The following is a 23908-nucleotide window of genomic DNA, read 5'->3' on the forward strand; positions in this document are numbered from 1 at the left end:
AGGTTTTAGGTCAGTGATGTCAAACACCATTGGCTCCCATGTCTCATTTGCTGTAGAGCTCCTAGCTAGGATCAGGATGTTATTCATTCCAGCGATTAAATCTGATCTGATCCTCACACAATGTTATCGTATGTTTTGGAATATTATGCTATACAGTATATAGTATAATGGCCATGAAGATTTACTATAGTCTTACTGGGGGTGCGCGAGGTCTTCTGCGACTATTATTGGGTCTATCAATAACATTTAACATGCAAGGAAGGGTAGTCAGTGGACTTTTTGTGACCCCCTAGGGTAAGATGGTGTCCCCTTACATTAGTTGGTGCCCAACTCAGACTGCATTTACATCCTTGCATATGCTTCTTCAGATCTTTTGCCAATTAACTACATCCTAGTCACTTCAGTAACATAAAAATATAACCACTTCATTAACATACAGATAAAAAATCCCAGTTTGTGTGCATATGCCACAGATAGTGTAAGCAGTCCCATGCATATTTACAATTAGCACTCTCACAACAATTGTTAAAGCGCACAGTCATTGCATGTAGCACTGTGCCTAGAGTGCTCACAGGCAGGAATTTCAAAAGTCTGCTTGCAGTGCATGGTCTATTCATTGTGTGAGCATACTGTACAGTAGATGTATGTGTTCCACATAAGGATTATGTACAGGAAGTATATTGCATAATGGTTATAAAATACAAGTGGTTTTGGTGTATTTGACCAGAGCTTACAAATAGACGTCTTCATGGGATAATGTACATACACATACACAAACATAGAGAGAGACAAGGCCACAAGAAATTCAGATCTCCCACATAATCTGCTGCTGTGGAAGACTGTCCTTGTTTTCATTGATTGGGGATCTGTAACATGGTGAAGAGCAGCAGATGCAGTACTGTGTCTGCTCTGAAAGTTAATATCCTTCTATTATGAGCATAATGTATTTATCAACATCCCCCACAGGCCCACAAGTCATGCAGACAGGGAACTCATTGCCACTGATCAAATATGAGTTCATTTCCAAGAATTGCAGATGGGGTCAATTTGATTTATATGGTGTCTGTTGATGGGGCTACAACAGGCAATGTGCTTTTCTCATCTAGGCAGCTTAATTGAAAATAAATATTTGGTACAATTCATGGTTCAGTAATGGTATCAGATGGTAATACCATCCATAGGCATCATTTATGGGTGGGACATGTCCCTACCACGTTTTGCCTGTGCCAATTTTGTCCCAACAATTTTAAATAGTTTTCATTAGGTAAGTGTCTAATACATAAGAAACATCTCTAGATCTTGAGCAGGAGTTTCTATTTCCATTTTAATTTATTCTTTATTTTATAATGAGGGTTTGTAGTGGATATTGTCAGTGGCGTTGAGTGACAGCGGCTGGCGATGTTCTACCGTCTGCAACGTCCTTTTATAGTGTGGCCCAAGTCAAAAAAGACCATCTCCAAGTCTCTATGATATCCTGATCCCTAGATATGTGTGGGTAACCTTTTAATGTCTATGGGATTTTTTTTTCACTCATTTTCACCACCACTGACATATAGGTTGAGCTCTTTGCAGATTAAATGCTACTTACTATAAAAGCATGAGTTTAGTGTTTCAAACAAGCCAATGTCAATGTTCATGTAATCAAAGTTTTAGTGTGCTCTATATCTTCTGTACACTGCCTTGTCTTTTTTTATCCGAACAGAACGGTTGCAATGTATTTTCTCACAAAAGGGTTAATATACAATGGTATTTAAATGGTAATGTAAGGCACAAATGTATTAGCAAAAATGTATTTCATGTCACTTGTTATATAATTTGGACTTAAGTAAACATACCCAAAGGAATTTTGGATGTATCTGATATATTTTGGATTTTATGAGTTGTATGTGTGTTTTGTGTTTTTACCCTATAAAGGTACAAAAAAGTCAAAGTCATCAGTATTTCTGTTATATTTATGGAAAAAATTACGAGTTTCTGACTTTAAAACATATCATTTATGTGTATTAGAGAGAGTGTGTATGTATGTGTCAGAGAGTGTGTGTGTGTGTGTGTGTGTGTGTGTGTGAGAGAGAGAGAGAGAGAGAGAGAGAGAGAGTGTGTGTGTGTGTGTGTGTGTGTGTGTGTGTGTGTGTGTGTGTGTGCCAGTGCTGGGCAGATTACTTGTGAATTTTAATAAGATACTACTACAAATTCCATGAAAAAAAATGCAATCAGTAACGTAATCTTGTAGATTAAATTTTTGGGGTAATAAAATCTGATTACTTTTGATTACTTCCAACCTAATTCTATTTCATTTGATGTCACAGTCATTTGGGTTGGATAACCTATCATTTTAACATAAATGTACAATAAGAAAGAAAATGTATTCCATTCTTTATTCCAAACAAAAAGAGCTCCTCATGACATTTTAAAAAAGTGCATTAAACATTACATGAATGAACATAAATAAACAAAATTTAACAGCATTGACAGTGCATGGCCAAAGTTTATAATTCAAAACACTGAGACATTTTCATTTTCATGAGACAAGTTAATTTTAAGTGCATAAAACAATAGAAACATTACAAATATTAATTGTTCATAAATCAACATAAAATGATTATAAAATGAACAAAAATGAATGACCATAAAATCAACAGAAATGACAATGCTAGGCATATCAGCGGTATGCTGATATAGAATGAAACATATAAAAGATAAAAAAAGAGAATGATTAGGGTAATCAATAAATTATTAACAAGTAACTGTTGTTGACGTCTTAATATGCAATTATGTATATGCAATTAACTATAGTCAGATTACAATATTATAAAATGTAATTTAATCAAATTACAAATACTTGATTTTTGTAATCTGATTACTTAATCCATATTACATGTAATCTATTACAACCCAGTACTGTGTAACAAAACTGAGAAAGGTTTAGTTTTAAGGTTGCATGTATGATGTGTGAAATTGTAATAAATATGTATGGGTAATATTGTGGATTACCCCTTTTTCTTCCATTAATCTGGCAACATATCGCAGGGTATATGCACTGTATGCCAGTACAAGAGAGAGAGAGAGAGAGAGAGAGAGAACTATGGCAGCTTCCTTGTATGTGTTTATGTTTGTGTGTTTTTGTTTAAATTTATTATTAAAATTTATTTATATTGTCAAGCCTGTTCTCGCCTCCTCCTTTCCCTTATAACCCCTTTACACACACGCTTCAAAATGTGCTAATTAAAAGCATGAACAACATATGACTTAATATTCTTCTTCCGCATCTTAAGACAATGTTCTCAATTAATATTAGTAGTTTTTGTTTTACTGAAGAAAAGTATGATTAATATATAATTAATTATCACAAAGTCCGCATGTCCTTCACCATGGGCAGTCAGGCTGACTAAACGATCACAAAAAATTTGAACCAAGTCATTTCACCAACTATGATGAATTATATGAAGATTGGGTGAGATACTCCTTCTCATACCCACTATAAGAAACTAAAGAGAATGTATCTTGTGGTGCACGTTGCCTTATTTAGGGCTAAAGAATATCATTGTTATTGTCCACAAAACATGGTACAGTATTATCATTGTTTTTTCCTTGGTTTACATTTATTGTAATACCATGTCATTTTTATTTAAAAAAATGTAGGGAAATTAAAGCATACAGACTTCTTGGTTATGTAGCACAGTTTAGATTTCTCTGCAACACTGAATGTACTGTCCCTTGGACCACCAGGCATTTAGCATTAAAAATTTTTTTTTTGTTAATATAAAACAAAATTATCTGTTATATAAGAAGTTTGTTCCCACACTTGATTGTATACAAACAGAATGCTGAGAGTTGTCATGGTGATGTCAGCAATCTCAGAGGATCCCCGGGGATCCCATTCTCCCATGGGTGTGTGTGTATATGCGTGTTTGTGTGGAAGTGCAGTGTTATTTCACATACTCCCTTCTGAATACTGGTCCTGGTCAAGCCATAAAATTAAGGCAGAGCTCTCAGACTGGGAATTAGCATTATAAAAGGTCCTCAGGAAGAAGTAAAGAGGCATTCTCTATGGACAATAAAACACAATAACCTATTTCAAGCATATAAATGTAGACTGGAAGAGTAAAGAAAAAGGTGTTCTTTTTTTTTTACAAATCTGTTTTTCCTTCAGATTGTGTCACTTTGATAATTTCTTATTTATTAACCATTTCTGTCCATTATACTAGTTATACTAGTATAAGTTATACTTATACTTTTTTTTTTGCCAATGTGTGAACAACTTGTAATGCAGCTTAAAAAATGAGCCCTTCCTGGACTTCCTAGGCTGCCTATTAAAGCTTGTAGACTAATTGTCATGGGAAGGGAGCGGGTTGCTTTTTCTGGGAAAATCCAAAGGATGTGAGGTTTATCCGCCATTTATGTGATGTTTATGCGTGAGCCTTGACTCAGACAGTAATAGCATCTGTTCTGCTATTCAACAACACCAACAGATAGTCTGCAATACTAGGTAATGTTATCTTAGAGATGGAATCCATCAAACTTCCGGCTCATAGCACAACACTGACTCCTACACATACTCAGAGTAAGCCAAAAAAAAAAAAAAAATAACATTTATCTACTGAATCATGTCTGTCTAAGTGGGAACATGATCGTGGTCGAGCGAAAACTAGAGTGAACATCGGCAAGGCGTTTGATTCCTGGAGAGACCTTTGTTCGGTTTTGGGGATCAAAATTGACCCTGATTTGGCATCCTTCTTATTGCACAGGTAAGCTTACATAAATGCAAAGCATGTGAAATATAGTGCCATAAGGATTGATCTATGTAATTTTATCTAACTTGATCTTGCCTGCTAATGCTGCCAAATTGCAAGCTACCTTGCTTCATAACTTTCAAATAATTTAAACGCTGATGCTGATTCACAGTAATTGACAATGATAATCTGTAATTATTCAGCAAGGTAAACTACAATAACACATGAAATTAATACAAAATAATGCAAAATGCGCCATTCATTAGTGTAACGTAACTTGGTTTTACAGAAAATATATACATTCTACTATTATAAAACAAAAGTATATCAAAATGACAGTTTTGATGGAATCACATCAATAATGATTTGTGTCAACATATTTATAATGTACAGTATATTTTATAAACCGCTACTATCATCATCCACCAAATTTAGCTAACAGCTATTGATAAAGCTGGCTAGCTAGCTAACGCCGACATAGGCTATCGTATAAATGCAAAGAAAAGTTATTACTTAAAACTACAGTCTTGCATAGTTAGACCTATATCCACACTTTGTTTTAGCCCTGTTCCAGCACTGGAGAGTCAAATATAATATACAGTCTCAAAGTTTGTAGTAAAACAATCTTAACTGTGTAATTTTAATTATGCTACCTCATCTGTCAGCATGATATCGGTGAATCACATTCAGTCTCTTTGTACGTTACATCATTGTTTTGGTCGATGCTCACGTCCTTATCGTGTGTGCGTGAGCATCAGCAACAGGTAGTTGGCTGCAGTTCACTTAATGGCCACAGGTGTCATTAATAACATGGGTTTCTGAATCTTACATAGAGCACCTTTAATGGCCCATAACTTTGTGTAAAATAGAAAAGAACAGGATAGAATGAAACATCCAAAATCCACAACAGACTTAAATTGATATTCTATAAAATAAAATAAAAATGATCCCATCATTTTTGCTTGATCTTGCTATCCCAGACGTGTATGAGTTCTTAGTTTTTAGAAAAAAAGGACTTTCTCTTTAACACTTATATTGCATCTGAAGATATGGATATAACCACTGGAGTCTTATGGATTATTTTTAAGTGGTCTTTATGTGATTTCTGGAGCTTTAAATGTCTGGTCACTATTCACTTGCGGAGATATTCTTCTAACAATCTTCATTTGTGTTCAGCAGAAAAAATTAATCATGCACATCTGGGCTGGCATGAGGGTAAGTAAATGATGAGAGAATTGTCATTTTTGGGTGAACTATCCCTATGGTTTAATTCACATTGCCCCTAGTGGATATGTTGGAAAAAGTTTTTTTGTTATTCCTATGGAGCTGGATGATTTAAAATAACTGTTCAAATACACACAGCACGGTTTACTGGTGTAAATTACGGTTGGGCAGAAATGCAGTGTGGACCTTGTGCTTTTCAGCTAAAACAAACATAAAGCCAGTAAAACATTAAATCAACAAAATTGTGAAAGACTGTCAGTAGGATGCAGGGATATTGATTTATGTTAGTGATCTATCATTAGTCTATGAAAACTACACTCAAAACTGCTATGAATCGACATAAAGACTTGTAGAGTAGGACTCTACCTTCAGGTATGTTTCTTTAATCCCATTCAAAGGAGCCATTTTCTTATTTGAATAGCAAATACTGAATTTCTATTTGTCATTGAATTCTGTAGCCTCACTTTGCACCATGAGAAACAATGTGTTTTATGTGCTTAATTTTCCTTTTTATTCTTAGTTTGTATTTTAGAAGATGTCAGAAGTTTGCTCTCAATAACATTCTTTATTTCTTTAACCCTACCAGGAGTTTTCGGAATTCTCCGTTTTTATGGTGGGAAGCAGGCAGAAATCTGAGCGTTTTGAAAAGCATGTATAAATAATATGTTTTAAATCTATTTAATATATGACACTCTATCCATACACTCTACATTGCACTTGGAATGTTACAATTCAACTGTTAAATATCAGTTGTTACAACAAGCTTTAAATAACATTTAATTTTGGCTAAAACAGTTTATCATAAAAATGGAAAGCACTTTGATTGTTGGTATTCTAGATGCTTGGTTAAAGTTTTATGTCTTTAAACTCAGCATCATTAGAACAGCATCCTCTAATCTCAGACATAGTCTCTATCTCTCTTACCTGACTTAACAAGAACATCTCTGGGTCTGCTGGGCTGGCCCTCAGGTGGGTACAAACTGTGTGCAACTCTCTGGTCCATTCCGGTGCTTCCTTTTTGTGCATATGCATGTATGAGATCCTACATGTTCATGTTAGGGCCATTTCTCCTGAGGTTCAGCTGTTCTCTCACATACTTGCCACCTCTCAGAGTGAAAACAATCACATGACCACTGGCCATTCCAAAGCCACACCCCTCCTTTTTCTCCAAACACTTTTTTATTCTCTCTCTCTTTCTCTCTCTCTCTTAGAAGTCCAGAACTGATAGAATTAGTGAAGGGCTTAATCTCTCTCTCTCCCCCCTCTCTCTCTTTCTCATACGCATGCGTGGGCGTTTGCTGAGTGAGTGGAGTGTGAATTGGAGCATGACTGTGGAGTTTTGACTATTTCAAAGGTCTGTTTACTTAAGTATTGTTTCTCTCAATGTCTTTATTTTTTTATTTTTTTACTGGGTATGGTCACAAAGCACTGAAAATATTGTGGTGAGAACGGGGAGGTTGTGTCAAACTGGCTGCCATGGCGAGTGTGGAGATGGTGAGTTATGAGCAACTCAACTGGCAGCATAGATTAAATGTGCCGGTTGGAGTCGAGTGCTCAGTTGAAGAATGCGTGTTAGTGATAGGAGTGGTGCTTGGTCATAGTAGCATAGCAGGTGTTATTCTTGGATAAAGTTAAAAAAGTGAACTGCTTATTAGGACATATTTCAAATATCAATACTCAATCCTGGCTGGCAAGTCTGGAAACAGTCCCACTAGTAAAATATGAACATGTTTATATAAAATAGCATGTCAACTAATGAAAACTAAATGACTTACACGTCCGAAATTGTATCCTAGTCTGGATCAAGTCTCTCTTCAAAATATAAAAGTTCATCGGAGTCCCGCTCTTCTTCTGAGGAAAATGTTAACTCTTCCTTCCTATCCAGGAGTTTCATCGCCTGTGTATCATTACAAACGCACAGTAAAATGAATGAATTGTTTACATCAAACCTTTGAACACTGTCGGGGGCGTGTACCATTTCCCTTGATCGTCTCAGCACATTAGCGTATGAATGGCGCGCTCTGCTGGTGGGTGGGATCACATTATCTATAATTAGATAAACCGGTAAAAACTGTACAGTGCTTTTTTCATACAAATTACATTACAGGAGAATATTTGTTTTAAAATGTAATTGTTTTATTTAAAATTTGAAATCTTAAGCTTTCTTTAGACATATGTTTCATGTTTGTGTGATAAGTATTCGTGGAGTTTCAGTTCATTTTTGTGACGTTTTTCAGAAATATGCTTGTGAACACGGAGACTGCTGAAAGCTCACCCTTTTTATTTTCTTTATTTTACAAAAGCACAAGGTTTTGTTGTTATTGTGAGTGTACACAAATAAAAGTAGACCCTTTATAGTATCTAATGATGTCTTACACTTATCTGTATGCCCCAAAATGACGGAGTATTTTAAGTTGTTTCTGCTGTAATGACGAAAATATCCAGCAGGACGCGCCGGCGTGTCCGTCGACCCCAGAGGGTTAAATGGTACAGAAGATGAAAGTGGGTCTCAAAGTCATAATGAAGGTCACAGTGTGGAAAAAGAATGTAAATGGGGCGAGGGATGCAAGCAAAAGAGCGCAGGTTTATGAATTAATGAAAAGATTAGTCTACCAATATCTTATGATGTTATAGAAGTAATACAAGGTAGATTCATTAAGATAATAGCAAAGTTTGAACATGTTACTATGGAATTGATAAATGAGTATAAATGACTGTAAAGTCATTGGAAAGAATGTTGTTTCTTGAAACTTTATGTGGTTGTCTGAAACAATGTAATGTATGGAAAGTTTTTTTTGTACTGGGTGGAGATTTTAACTGTACAAGTAATTATTTAGATAGAAATCACTTAGAACCTCATATGGCATCAAGAAGTAAATTACTAAATATGATTAAAACTTGTCAACATTGTGATGTGTGGAGGACTTTTCATTGTAATGAAAGGCAATATACATGGGCCCATGTGAAAGACAATTTCACTTCTATAGCAAGATTAGATATATTTTATTGTTTTAAATATCAGACACAATGTTTTAAATCTTGTTATATTTGTCCTGTTGGTTTCTGACCAATCAATGGTAGTAGCATGTGTCTTTATTAATTCTGTTAAACATAAGAGTGCCTAATGGCATTTTAATAGTGCTTTACTTGAAGATGCTAATTTTTGTAAATGTTTTTCCTTCTTTTGCGGTGGAAATCTAAAAAGTCTTATTTTACATCAATACAATGGTGGTGGGATATTGGGAAGGTGCAGATACAAAAACGCTGTAATCAGTACACTTTTAATGTTACTAGAGACATAGTTCAATCCATAAGAAGTCTAGAGATGGATATTTTGGAACTTCAGGCTTTAAATGGAGCCACTGCAAATCAAAACCAATTGCAGGCTCTTAAAGGGAAAAAAAGCATAATTAGAAGATTTATTAGGTAAAAGGTCTGAGGGGCGTTGGTTAGATCCAGATTTCAAAGTCTTTCTGAAATGGATGCCCCGTTCAAGTTATTCTTCAGTTTGGAAAGGAAAAATGTCCAAAGTAAAAATATTCAGTGTTTACGGTCAGAAGATGGAAAAGTTCTTACTGAGGTTTCTGACATTTAAAAAAAGGCTGTCAGTTTCTATAAGGAGCTATATGCCCACGGTTTTGTGGATGGCCAGTTAATGGCTGAATTTGTGTCAGATATTCCAAAAGTGAATGAAGATTAATATGCAAAACTGGTATGTTCCTTAACAATAAAGGTACTTTTCAATGCTTTGCAGAGTATGAAGAATGGTAAAGCACCAAGATTAGAAGGGTTGCCTGTTGATTTTTATAAGGCATAATGGCATTTGTTGGGAGAAGATTTACTTGCAGTTTTAAGTGATAGTTTGGATAAAGGACAACTGCCACTAAGCTGCAGAAGAGCTGTTTTAACTTTGCTCCCCAAGAAAGGTGATCTTAAAGAGATTAGAAACTGGAGACCAGTTTCTTTACTATGCACTGATTATAAGATTTTATCAAAGGTTTTGGCAAACAGACTGAAGGAGGTTATTGGACATATTATGCATTTAGATCAATCTTATTGTGTACCTATTAGATCAATAGTGGATCATATATCCTTAATTCAGGATGTTTTAAAAGTCTCAAGATTGTTTGAGAACAATTGTGGTCTAATTTCCCTAGATCAAGAGAAGGTGTTTGATCAGGTGGATCATCAGTTTTTATAGCATACTTTTGAAAGTTTTGGTTTTCCACCTGCATTCATTGCTTTGATTAAAGTGCTCTATGAGGATATTGTAAGTGTACTGAAAGTTAATGGTGGTTTGAGTAGCCCTTTTAAAATACAAAGGGGGATTCGACAAGGATGTGCCTTGTCAGGTATGCTTTACTCAATTGCAATAGAACCCATGTTAAATAAAATTAGGACTTAGAAAGTCATTTAGGACTCATTTAGTTTTAGAAATGAATGTACCTTTCCAACTATAAAATTATCAGCATATGAAGGTGATGTATTAGTTTTAATCAGTGGACAGGATGATATTGACAAACTGGTTAATATTGTTAACAATTATGCAAAAATCTCATCTGCAAAAGTAAACTGGGCCAAAAGTTCAGCATATATATAGTGTTTCACCAGGTGAAACGGTTTGGTCACAAAGAGGTCTTAAAATCTTGGAGTTTTGGGAAAATATTATTGAGAATGTAGAAGGAAGATTAGGAAGGTGGAAATGGCTTCTACCCAAAATGTCCTTTAGGGCAAGAGCATTGATTATAATAATTTAGTAGCATCCTCATTATGGCACAGATTGGTAGTTCTAGAGCCTCCTGAAGGGGTTCTGGGAAAAATACAGGTCAAGATGATCAATTTATTTTGGGATAGATTACATTGGTTACCATAGAATGTTCTTTATCTTCCAAAGGAAGAAAGTGGAAAAGGAGTTGTTGACCTTATAAGCAGGAAAGTAGCTTTTAGGCTACAGTTTGTTCAAAAGTTTTTATACAGTCAAAGTATATCATGGTTTGGACCAACTTGTTGCCTTTTAAGTAAGTTTGGAGGGTGGGGTTTTTGAAGAAATATCTTTTGGACAGATTGTAGGAGTTTTAATTTGAAGTTTATTTCTTCCTTTTATGAGACTGAAGAAAAGTGTATGGTACAGGTTAATAGATCTTTGTCATAAAAGTCTCTGTATTGTTTTTTGGGAGAACCTTTGATTAATGGTGCTCGACTGGATTTAGAGGAGATACAACTTTATGGTTGATGCAAAATATAACAAAAGCCAAAATTGTTAAAATAAAAGATTTAATAGAAGTGGCTGATATCATGTTGGACAATGCCGATGCACTTGTACAGAGACTTGAAATTAAATCCACATGGATAGTCCATCTTTTGTTAAAGAAGTACAGAGAAATTTTAGTGAAGAAGACTGGAACTGTTTGTCAAGCCGAATAAAACGAATAATTTTCATTGTATGGTGATCTCTAAAAGTCTAAAAGAAAATGAAAATGTTTTAATGATCTCAGAGATTTTGAGAGACATCATTTTGATACAACGGGGGGAAAGATTTTATATAAAGTGTGAAGGTGATAAATAAAGAGAAATTAAATCGTATGCATACACCATGGAGGAAACATTTAAGTGTTATATATCAGAGCATCTCTTTTCTCGGCATGGAGTTAGACTCAGTCTCAATGTCCGCACGCCTCACCAACGGGCGTGCGCAGTCGGTGCTGAAATGCCTCGCCAAATTCAAGCCGCGCACAGTGGTCCCTCTAAAACTCTTCCAGAGGCTCCTGGGGCATATAGCATCCTCCGCCGCAGCCAGTGATATTGAAGTTGCCTAGGTTACGGATGTAACCTCCGTTCCCTGATGGAGGGAACGAGACGTTGTGTCGGAGAAGCGACACTAGGGGTCTCTCTTGAGCACCGAATATACCTCTGATCTATGAAAAAAGGCCAATGAGAAGTTGGCAGATAGTATTTGCATACTCCACCCCCGGACATAGGGGTATAAAGGCGAGGAAATACTAGAGTTCATTCAGGATATTTCTGAGGAGCCGGAATTGGTCCGGCCACTACAGCGGCTCGGCTCAGCGACGTGGCCGGGAAGACACATGTGCCAAGATGACCAGCTGTGTCAGACTGCACGTACCCTTCCCCAATGCCCCTAAAAAGTTTTCTGCTGCTCTACATATGTCTGCCAGGGAGGTACCCCTGGCCAGTGCCCACGAGGACGCAACACTCCTTGTTGAGTGAGCTTGGACCCACAAGGGGGCGGTCTGGGTGTGAAAGGCCAATGCAATGGCGTCCACTACCCAGTGGGAAAGCCTCTGTTTGGAGACAGCGTTTCCTTGCCGCTGTCCCCCAAAGCATACAAAGAGCTGCTAAAGCTCTGCGTGTGGTGAAGCCTCCACTCTCCACTGGGCAAGCGTTGTCGTGACAGCGCGTCCACTATCAGATTGAGTTTGCTAGGGATGTGAGTGGCATGCAGCGACCTGAGGAGACGAAGGGTGAGTCGTGACATGTGGCGGGAGCGTATGCCGCCTTGGCGATTTATGTACGCTACCGCAGTGGTGCTGTCTGACCTGACTAGGACATGTTTGTCTCGAATTAACGGGAGAAACGTCCGCAAAGAAAACAGTCAGCAACTCTAGGATGCTATATGCCCCAGGAGCATCTGGAAGAGTTTTAGAGGGACCGTTGTGCCCGGCTTGAATTTGGCAAGGCATTTCAGCACCGACTGCGCAAGCTCGTTGGTGAGGCGTGCGGACATTGAGACTGAGTCTAACTCCATGCCGAGAAAAGAGATGCTCTGAACCGGGGTGAGCTTGCTCTTTTCTCGGTTGACCTGAAGCCCCAAGCGGCTGAGGTGCCTGAGCACCTGGTCTCTGTGAGCGCATAGTAACTCTCGGGAGTGGGCCAGTATGAGCCAGTCGTCAAGGTAATTGAGTATGCTGATGCCGGCTTCTAAGAGCGGGGCAAGAGCTGCCTCTGCGCCTTTTTTTGAGGACGCGAGGGGACAGAGACATGCTGAAGGGGAGGACTTTCTACTGAAACGCCTGGCCGTCGAACGTGTAGAAAGGGTCGGTGTCACGGCAGTATTGAGATGTGGAAGTATGCGTCCTTCAGGTCTACCGCTGCGAACCAATCTAGATGCCGGACGCATGTTAAGATGTACTTTTGCGTGAGCATTTTGAACGGGAGTTTGAGCAAAGCCAGGTTGAAAACTCGCAGGTCGTAAGCTGCCGCCTTTCTTGGGTACAATGAAGTAAGAGCTGTAGAAACCCTTCTTCATTTCGGTTGGAGGGACAGGCTCTATCGCATCTTTGAGTAAAAGAGTAGCGATCTCCGCGCGCAGAGATTTGGCATGTTCGCCGTGTACTGCGGTAAAGCGGACGCCCGCAAAGGGGGGCGGGGGCCTGGCAAACTGAATTGCATAACTGAGTCGGATGGTCCGGGCCAGCCAGCGTGACGGGTTGGGAAGTGAGAGCCACGCATCCAATCTTCATGCTAGGGGCACCAAGGGGACGAGTAATTTTGATGTAGCCGGCGGGGCTTCGCAGCGGGGTGGAGCAGGTAGTACGGCGTTGGGAGGCGGGGACGCGTCCCGAGGCTCTGGTGCTGAGAAAGGACTCGAAGCACTTACCTTGCTCCGCACACCCGGCAGGGGGCAGGTTAGTGACTGAGGAGGAGGTCCTGTCGTCCTCTAGACTCGTCAGAACCGGCCGGCAGGGGGATAGTCGTGGGGCTGAATGCGGGTCTGGGACCGCATCCAGCATGCCGGGACTGTTGAGATCTGGTGGCAGAGTGCCGTGAGAATGGCATTTGTGGGCCAGATGACCCAGAGACAAAGGAAATAGCTCTTTTATTGAGAATTTGGGTACCCCTGCCTCGTTTAAGGGGAGGGGCAAATTAAATAAAGTCAACTGAAGATTCTCCTACCTGCCCTCCACCGGGGGACGGAGTGGTCTTACCATCTCCGGAGCTAACGTCTTGGGCTCTTGTTCGTCTGTCTCAGGAGCGCCTGGGACCTTCCGGGTCCTCGAGGGGGTCCGTGAGACGGGGGGCGTCTGCTTCCTGCTGAGCGCTCAATGCGTGGGCTGAGAGCTGGGCCCAGGTTGAGGCGGAGCATCTTGTTGTTTCTTCGCAGGGGGACGCCCTCGGCGAGCAGACGAGGCATGGCCCATGGCGGCAGACTTGCGGCGGGGCAGGATGTGAGAGATGGCACTTTTTATTTAACACTTGAGTTAAAAACAGAGGACTCAAAACAGTACAACTAATATTATACAATAGATAATTCTGCATCAAAATTTGGATTGGATGAGCCATATTTGAAGCTGCTGTAAAACAGAAAGTTCACTGCAGAACAATGTTTCAATGTTTCTTTGTTGTTTCTTAAGTGTAAATAATGTAAAGCAGCCCTGTCCACTGACAGTATGGCATGCGGGTAAACGCTGTATAGCAGAATTTCAACTGGTTGACACATTTATACCATGGCATGCCATATACAGTTGAAGTCAGAAGTTTACATACACTTAGGTTGAAGTTATTAAAACAAATTTTTTAACCATTCCACAGATTTCATATTAGCAAACTATAGTTTTGGAAAGTCGTTTAGGACATTTACTTTGTGCACAAGTAATTTTTACAACAATTGTCTACAGACAGATTGTTTCACTTTTAATTGACTGTATCACAAATCCAGTGGGACAGAAGTTTACATACACTTTGTTAACTGTGCCTTTAAATAGATTGGAAAATTCCAGAAAATTATGTCAAGCCTTTAGACAATTAGCCATTTAGCTTCTGATAAGAGGTGTACTGAATTGGAGGTGCACCTGTGGATGTATTTTAAGGTCTATCTTCAAACTCAGTGCCTCTTTGCTTGACATCATGAGAAAATCCAAACCTCAAAAACAAATTGTGGACACCCACAAGTCTGGTTCATCCTTGGGAGTGATTAAAAAATGCCTGAAGGTACCATGTTCATCTGTATGCAAGTATAAACACCATGGGACCACGCAGCCATCATATCACTCAAGAAGGAGACGTATTCTGTTTCCTAGAGATTAACTTGGTTTGGTGCAAAAAGTGCAAATCAATTCCAGAACAACAGCAAAGAACCTTGTGAAGATGCTGGAGGAAACAGGTAGACAAGTATCGATATATCTACAGTAAAACAAGTCCTATATCGACATAATCTTAAAGGCTGCTCAGCAAGGTTGAAGCCAATGCTCCAAAACTGCCACAAAAATTCCAGACTACAGATATTAGACAAAGATATTACTTTTTGGAGAAATTTCCTCTGGTCTGATGAATTTATTTTTTTTACTTTTTGACCATAATTACCATCGTTATGTTTGGAGGAGGAGGTTGATGCTTGCAAACCGGAAAATGCCATCCCAACCATGAACCATGGGGGTGGCATCATCATGTTATTGAGGTGCTTTGCTGCAGGAGGCACTTCACAAAATTGATGTCATCACGAGGAAGGAAAATTATGTGGATATATTGAAGTAACATCTCAAGACCTCAGCCATGAAGTTAAAGCTCGGTCACAAATGGATCTCCTAAATGGCCAATGACCCCAAGCATACCTCGAAATATGTGGCAAAATGGCTTCAGGACAACAAAGTCAAGGTATTGGAGTGGCCATCACAAAGCCCTGACCTCAACCTCAAAACATTTATGGGCAAAACTGAAAAAGTATGTGTGAGCAAAAAGGCCTAAAACCTGACTCAGTTACACAAGTTATGTCTTGAGGAATGGGCCAAAATTCCTGCAACTTATTGTGAGAAGCTTGTGGAAGGCTACCCAAAACAGGAGCAGGAGCCATGGTAACACTGCATTGTTCCATTGCAGGGCTGTTTGGTGGCTTTGTTCATTGTTCTTGAGGACATGTGAGTGTAAACTTACCCAATCCATTCAGGTGTTTTCCATTTTTCACACTCTGCTGCTCAATGTTGTATGCTTTCTGTGTGTGTGAGAGAGAGAGATAAAGGGGGGAGGGGGGGATTGTTATCAGCTTACAAATATTCACATCATTGTCATCAATGCCCATCCTGATTTATATATATTATGAGATACATCAGTGTTCATGGACTCAGGAATAGGCGGGTGCCATTTGCCTGCACATTAACTATGCTTCTATCTTTGTAACATAAGACCAACTGTTCCATTTCTTTTTTTCTTGACGAAGAGTAATAGCAAACCTTTACCTCTACACTCTTAAAAATAAAGATTTTTTTTGGTTATTTGCAGTACCTTAGTCTCAGTTCTTTATCTTAGAACCATTTTTGATTTATAAGGTTCTTGAGTTGGCAGTTCTTTGTAGATTGAAAAAAGTCCAAAAACTAAAATTCTGTCATTCCAAACCCATATGTCTTTTTTACTTACATGGAACACAAAAGGAGATGTTTAGCAGCATATTCACACTGCTCTATTGCATAGTGACCAATGGCTGTGAAGCTCCAAAAAGGACAAAGAAGCACCATAAATGTATAACTATGCCTATGTTCCAAGCTTTATGTGATGAACAGACAGACAAAGAAAATCTTTCACTTAAAATGTCATCCTCTTGCATAGCTCTCAAATGTCATTCATGCTGCCTAATTCCAATTTGTAGCATTGTGATCAGTTACGAGACACGTGAGAACAAATGGTGTTCCCACGTACCCTGAAATTGAGCCCATTCTGAAGAATTTCTGACAAGCATCATCCCCTATAAGATATTTTTGCATCAATTAAAAGGTGGTCTAATGAAGATAATTGAATGTAAAAAAATATATATTTGCAGCGTAAGATTTGTGAAAGTATGAATACAAAAAAAAACGTTATTTTTTTTTGCATGCGCACCAAAAGTTTTGTAAAGGTGTAAATCAAGTCACAAGCATAATATTTTAATTTTTTTTGCAGTATTTAAATGATATGCATACAGTAAGTGTAAATCATGTATTGTGAATCTGCTACATAATTTTCACATGAAATACATTTGATCTGCATTCTTCTGACTTCCTGTTTTTTCGCTCTTACAATTCCGGCTCTGTTCTTTGCCTAAATATGGCCAAAAACTTGCAAACCATGCAATCAGCGATATACAAGCGAAGTAAGGGTGTCATGAAAAGCAAAACGGATTGACCACATACAACCCCAATTCCAGAAAGTTGACACTGTATAAACAATGCTTATAAAAACAAAAAGGAGTGATTTGTAAATTAAATTCACCCTTTGCTATATTAAAAGCACTACAACTAAACATTATATGATGTTTTACCTTGTGAATTTAATAGTTAAAAAAAATAAAATCTTTAATTAAAACATTTAAAATCTGTTGATTGCAACACACACTGCAAAAAAGTAAGATCAGTTGAGGGCTTACCACTGTGAAACATCACCATTTATTTTAATAACACTTATTAAGCATTTAGGCACTGAAGACTCAAGTTAGTTCAGATAAAAAAAGTGGAATTTTCCCCCATTCATTCATTATGCAGGTCTTCAGCTGCACAATTGTACGGGGTCTTTGTTACCGTATTGAGCACTTCATAATGTACCACACATTCTCAGTTGGAGATGGTGAAGACTACAGGCTGGCCAATATAGCACCCACACTCTCTGCTTATTCGGCCAGTAAGTGATTTGAAGTTGTCCTGCTGAAAATTCCAGGATGTGCCTGGAAAAGACAGTGCTGGATGGCAGTATATGCTGCTGCAAAATTTTTGCATACCTGTCTGTATTAATGGTGCACTCACAGATGTGCGAGTTACCCATGCCATGGGCACTGACACACCACTGGCCCATACAGATACGGTCTTTTGGACCTGACGCTGATAACAGCTTAGGTGGTCCTTTTCCTCTTTGGCCCAGAGAAAACGATTTGAAATGTGGACTCACCGGACCAAAAAAAAACACAGTTCCACTGTTCTACTTTCCCTCTAAGATGAGACTGATCCCAGAGAAGTCAGCAGTGCTTCTGGACAATGTTGATATTGGGCTTCTGCTTTACCTATTAAAGCCTTAACTTGCATTTGTGGATGCAGTGGCTAACACTTTGTTAGTGTTGACTAACAAAGGTTTACTAAAATTGTCCCAAGCCCATGTTCATGATATCCATTACAGATGAATGATGTTTTTTAAGACAATGATTTCTGAGGGATCAGAGATCGTGTACATTCAGAAGTGGTTATCATCTTGCCCTTTATGCACAGATATTACCATATTACTTGAAAATGTTAACTATATTGTGCCCTGTATTGTGTGAAATGCTCAAAATCCTTCCAATTTGTCTTTTTTTGCTGGATTGTTTTTCAAAGTGATGGATTATTTGCTGAAGCATCTGTTGGCAAATTGACAAGTTTCAAATAATACTTGCTCTTGAAGGACTATGCTGTATTTGGAGGCTCCTTTAAGGGGTGTCTGTGGCTCAGGTGGTAGAGCGGGTCAGCTGCCAATCGAAGAGTTGGTGGTTCGATTCCCTGCCCACACGACCACATGCCGAAGTGTCCTTGGGCAAGACGCTGAACAAGAAGACACAAGTTGCTCTAAGAGGCAGGCTAGCGCCTTGCATGACAGCTCTAAGGTTAAAAAAAAAAAAAGCCCTATATAAGTGCAGACCATTTACCATTTTTGGAGCATATTGCAGTCATCTGATTTGAAATTTCGGTAACACTTTACAATACGGGTGCATTAATAAGCATTAATTCATGCTTAACTAATGCACAGATAATATTGAGTTAATGTATGACTCGTGATTTACGAAGCCATTCATTAATGATTGCCACATCAGCAACTAATAAAAAGTCTGTATGAATAATACACTCACCTATAGGATTATTAGGAACACCATACTAATACTGTGTTTGACCCCCTTTCGCCTTCAGAACTGCCTTAATTCTACGTGGCATTGATTCAACAAGGTGCTGAAAGCATTCTTTAGAAATGTTGGCCCATATTGATAGGATAGCATCTTGCAGTTGATGGAGATTTGTGGGATGCACATCCAGGGCACGAAGCTCCCGTTCCACCACATCCCAAAGATGCTCTATTGGGTTGAGATCTGGTGATTGTGGGGGCCATTTTAGTACAGTGAACTCATTGTCATGTTCCAGAAACCAATTTGAAATGATTCGAGCTTTGTGACATGGTGCATTATCCTGCTGGAAGTAGCCATCAGAGGATGGGTACATGGTGTCCATAAAGGCATGGACATGGTCAGAAACAATGCTCAGGTAGGCCGTGGCATTTAAACGATGCCCAATTGGCACTAAGTGGCCTAAAGTGTGCCAAGAAAACATCCCCCACACCATTACACCACCACCACCAGCCTGCACAGTGGTAACAAGGCATGATGGATCCATGTTCTCATTCTGTTTACGCCAAATTCTGACTCTACCATCTGAATGTCTCAACAGAAATCGAGACTTATCAGACCAGGCAACATTTTTCCAGTCTTCAACTGTCCAATTTTGGTGAGCTCTTGCAAATTGTAGCCTCTTTTTCCTATTTGTAGTGGAGATGAGTGGTACCCGGTGGGGTCTTCTGTTGTTGTAGCCCATCCGCCTCAAGGTTGTGCGTGTTGTGGCTTCACAAATGCTTTGCTGCATACCTCGGTTGTAAGGAGTGGTTATTTCAGGCAAAGTTGCTCTTCTATCAGCTTGAATCAGTCAGCCCATTCACCTCTGACCTCTAGCATCAACAAGGCATTTTCGCCCACAGGACTGCCGCATACTGGATGTTTTTCCCTTTTCACACCATTCTTTGTAAACCCTAGAAATGGTTGTGCGTGAAAATCCCAGTAACTGAGCAGATTGTGAAATACTCAGACCGGCCCGTCTGGCACCAACAACCATGCCACGCTCAAAATTGCTTAAATCACCTTTCTTTCCCATTCTGACATTCAGTTTGGAGTTCAGGAGATTGTCTTGACCAGGACCACACCCCTAAATGCATTGAAGGAACTGCCATGTGATTGCTTGATTAGATAATTGCATTAATGAGAAATTGAACAGGTGTTCCTAATAATCCTTTAGGTGAGTGTATATTAAGTCATATATTAATTGTTATTAATTATATGTGTCATCATGGATTCATGCCCTAATAACTTATTATATGAACTACTAGTGGTAATTAATGTGTTCATTACTACAATGAGCCGAAGCCATGTAGTTGAACTTCCAATACGGGTGCACTAATATGCACTAGTACATGCTTAAATACTGCATTATTACTACAAATTCATGTGTTTATTACAACAATTACTTAATGATGAGTTAGTACTCGTGCCCCAACAAGTAAAATAATAACAAAATGATATCTTTTCAAACCATTAGTTAATGATTCATTATGCTCATTAACAGCCAAATAACAAATGCTAATACAGCCAAAGTACTATAGTGACTAAAAAGTCATGACTTGAACTAATTTATCATTAATTACAATCACTGGACTTTATAAAAGCTGTTTATTTAACATCGGTTTCCAAAAACATTACCTCACTAAAGAAAAAAAAAAACAGAGGGATGCAGAGATAAAGAGATATGCAAATTATCACATATATGTATGTATATCTCCTTTTTTTAAATGTTGTAATTAACACATGTATTTGCAGTAATGATTCAGTAATTAAACATGTATTAATGCACATTAGTGCACCAGTATTGGCTGGAAGTTCAAATACATGGCTTCAGCTCATTGTGGTAATCAACATATTAATTAACACTATTAGTTCATATAATAAGTTGTTAGGGAATTACTCCACAATGACACATATAATTAATAGCAATTCATATGACTTAATGTATTAATCAGACAGACTCTCTATTAGTTGCTGATGTGGCAATCATTAATGTATGGCTTAGTTAATCATGAGTCATACATTAAGTCAATATTATCTGTACATTAGTTAAGCATGAATTAATGCATATTAATGCACCCGTATTGCAGTGTGATGTCTGTACTTAAAATAAACAATCTAATTCACAAGGTAAAACATCATATAATATGTAGTTGTAGTAGTGATTTCAATTTAGCATAGGATGAATATAATTTACAAATCACTACCTTTTGTTTTTATTAGCATTTTTCATACTGTCCTAACCTTTTTGGAATTGGGGTTGTAGAATCACACAGTAAAAATTAACTACTGAAAACATTTCATGACTTTGTGTTTGTGGTGAAAATATTTTCCAGAAATAATCTGATATATGGAAGGGTAAGCGGTAGTTCTATCACAAAGACGTTTTCATTCAATCAGGCATCTCATCCAATCATTATTCAGCCTCTGCTTTATAAGCTAACACAGCTGTCTTTCATAGCTTGTAATGCATCCTTGTTGGATTATATACTGTGGTCTTCTCTCCTTGATGTTCACGCTCCTCAGCGCAGCTGGTCTCTATCAGGAAAATATGCTAAGTTCTCTGTATATTCTTCTTTGGGGGAACAATAATCAATGCAAATAGCTGGTGGTTGATGGGGCTCTAGGCTTTCTGCAATTAATGTTCTCAATAATCAGTGCATCATATGCCTTATACTGCATCAATATAGCTTCCTATACATATCCTATATAGAAAATAAGCGGCAATATTTCATTTTACTATAGTACTCGGTTCTCATCAATCATGTTAGGTGATTGTATGTTCCGCCAGTGTGGCAGCCGGGTTACGCGAGTAACCGAGCCCTGAGCATTCTCCCGTTGGGGAATCAGGCTTCATGCTATTCTCCGCGGCATCCACGCACAATTCACCATGCGCCCCACCGAGATTATAATGATCACGAGGTGGTTACCCCATGTGACTCTACCCTACCTAGCAACCGGGGCAATTTGGTTGCTTAGGAGACCTGACAGCACACCCTGAATTCGAACGCACAACTCAGTGTCTTCACTCGCTGAGCTTCCCAGGCCCCATTCCAAAACATATTTTACAGTTTGTTTTAATTTCATCATCAAAATGGTGTCTAATCAATAAATTCTTAAAACCTTTAACAAGTGAAAACCAACTTTTCAAAATGTCATTGCAATTTTTTTCCAAACTTTTATTCAACAACTGTCTTCCTTGTGATATTTTGATTCATTATTATCATTATTATTACAGAGAATATTAAATTTTACTACACTGCAAAGGTCTTCACCAGGGGGTCCACGACCCTCAGGAGGTCTGTGGTGGTACAGAAGGGGGTCCGCAAATTATTGTTTGAGCCACCATTGGCACTTGTAATAATCACTCACACGTGAGCGATAGGTAGAGATAGGTGTATGCATTTTAATCCATCAAAATGTTGAAGTTCCTCACAACTGCATGCCAAATCTTCCTCTTTCTTTTCAATCTTTGTTCATTTTCATGATTTAAATTTGATTAATTGTCCATTTCAGTGTAAAGGAGTAACAGAGCACACATTCAAAATAAGCATGTGAGCATTTTAATTAAAGCTGTCATGTGTCAGTCATACTGTGTGCTGCTAACGGATAGAGTCGGTGCTCTGTACTACCACTACTGCAAAAACACTGGTATTGTTACAATGTACAATGTAGTGATTTGTAATATTATGGGTTACTGTAAACTTTTATTATATTTATAAGTGATAGGACTTCCTAACAATGGGGCTTTATCACAAACGTTTGAAATTCCATAGCTTCAATACTCAAATTTCCACATACAGTTCACTTTTCTGCATCTGCTGGTCAAAACAAACTCCCAATAATGTTCTACTACTTTAGCTTAACGACATTATATTTTAAGTTACCTTTGCAATTTTTTAATATTGCTCCGTTCACTATATATGTGCTTGTAGTCGGGCAGTTCTATTTAGTAGCAGGTACATTTTTGCATTACTTTATTGGGATAAAACCCATGCTGGATTAATGCCTCTTTTGAAGCAACTACCGAATATTCAGTCAGTTGAAGCTTCCACATAATGGATTATGCATTTTGTTGTTGGCTTGATGCAGGCTTCAACAGAAGTCTCATCTCTAACATCACATTATTATTCACATTTCCATATTTGCCTTTTGATCTGCATTTTATGGCATTCACTAGTCTCTTGACCTGTTAGTCATAAAATATTTCAATAAGAATGAAGATTTCAAATAGTAAGAATATCATTTAAAGGCATTTTCCATTCCATATCTTTTATTAATAATTGATATGCTTTGGCCTTATTGTTTACTTTTTATAATATATCGTAGCTAACTGCCTGGAATAAAAACATTTTCCTCCTTCTTCTGGAACACTACTCTATGATTACAGTTCATGTGTCATTTTGGATGAATCTAATTTGCTGGTATCATAATTTCATCCAAGAAATCAAAATGATAGAAGTAAAATCTATCTGTCTGCATATATATCTGTCAAAAGCCAAAATGACACAGAAATAGCAGACCATCCATCCAGAAGAAACATATGAACACCAGACTGAGTTTCATATTTATATTAATGAATAATGTCAACTTAACTTTACACACACAATAAAGGAACGTGTATTATATTTTTGTGTTAAATATTCAAGAGACGAGACATACCCAGAGAAACAACCCTAAGCCATGTGTACAAGCTGTTTGTTCCATTATTTAACCAATCAGTTCAGTGTAAACTTGTCAACGAAAACTTCATTTGATTGGTTACAAGAAGCAGGTAGACCCGCCTTTACACTCACACTTGCAAAACTCTTTTGAATAAGAAAGTCATACCAAAGGTTTGAGTGCAGCCAAGGGAAAAACTGAACATTGTGTATCAGATTAGTTCTGCAAAACATATTTGCCACAAACACAAGTAATTTACACTTTTGCAATTGTTTATTTTGACACATGTAGGCTGATTTTATGCAGTTTATCCATTTTGCTGTCTACGACACCCTTACTTTGCTTGCATATTGCTGATTGCAGGGTCTCCTTTACTATGGTCTCCTTTTTCTCTGGTACTACTGAAAACACATTGCACGTGCAACAGCCGAGACGTGTTCTGGTCCCATGGAAACCAGGAAGTAATCAC

General features: G+C 38.2%; 1 protein-coding gene across 2 annotated transcripts in view; it reads right to left on the reverse strand.

Annotated features, from left to right (window-relative positions):
- Positions 1–23908, reverse strand: part of LOC127625790 (protein FAM107B-like) — an 89059-nt gene that overhangs the window by 50775 nt on the left and 14376 nt on the right. The window contains exon 2 of one of the 2 annotated variants that reach the window (XM_052101143.1): positions 15843–15900. In XM_052101143.1, the coding sequence (XP_051957103.1) occupies positions 15843–15900 (58 nt within the window). Of the gene's footprint in view, positions 1–6878; positions 7137–15842; positions 15901–23908 lie in introns of those variants that run through there. The other variant, XM_052101144.1, reaches the window with a different exon arrangement.

This window comes from Xyrauchen texanus, chromosome 32 (genome assembly GCF_025860055.1).
Source record: "Xyrauchen texanus isolate HMW12.3.18 chromosome 32, RBS_HiC_50CHRs, whole genome shotgun sequence".
In the NCBI taxonomy this organism is placed as follows: domain Eukaryota; kingdom Metazoa; phylum Chordata; class Actinopteri; order Cypriniformes; family Catostomidae; genus Xyrauchen; species Xyrauchen texanus.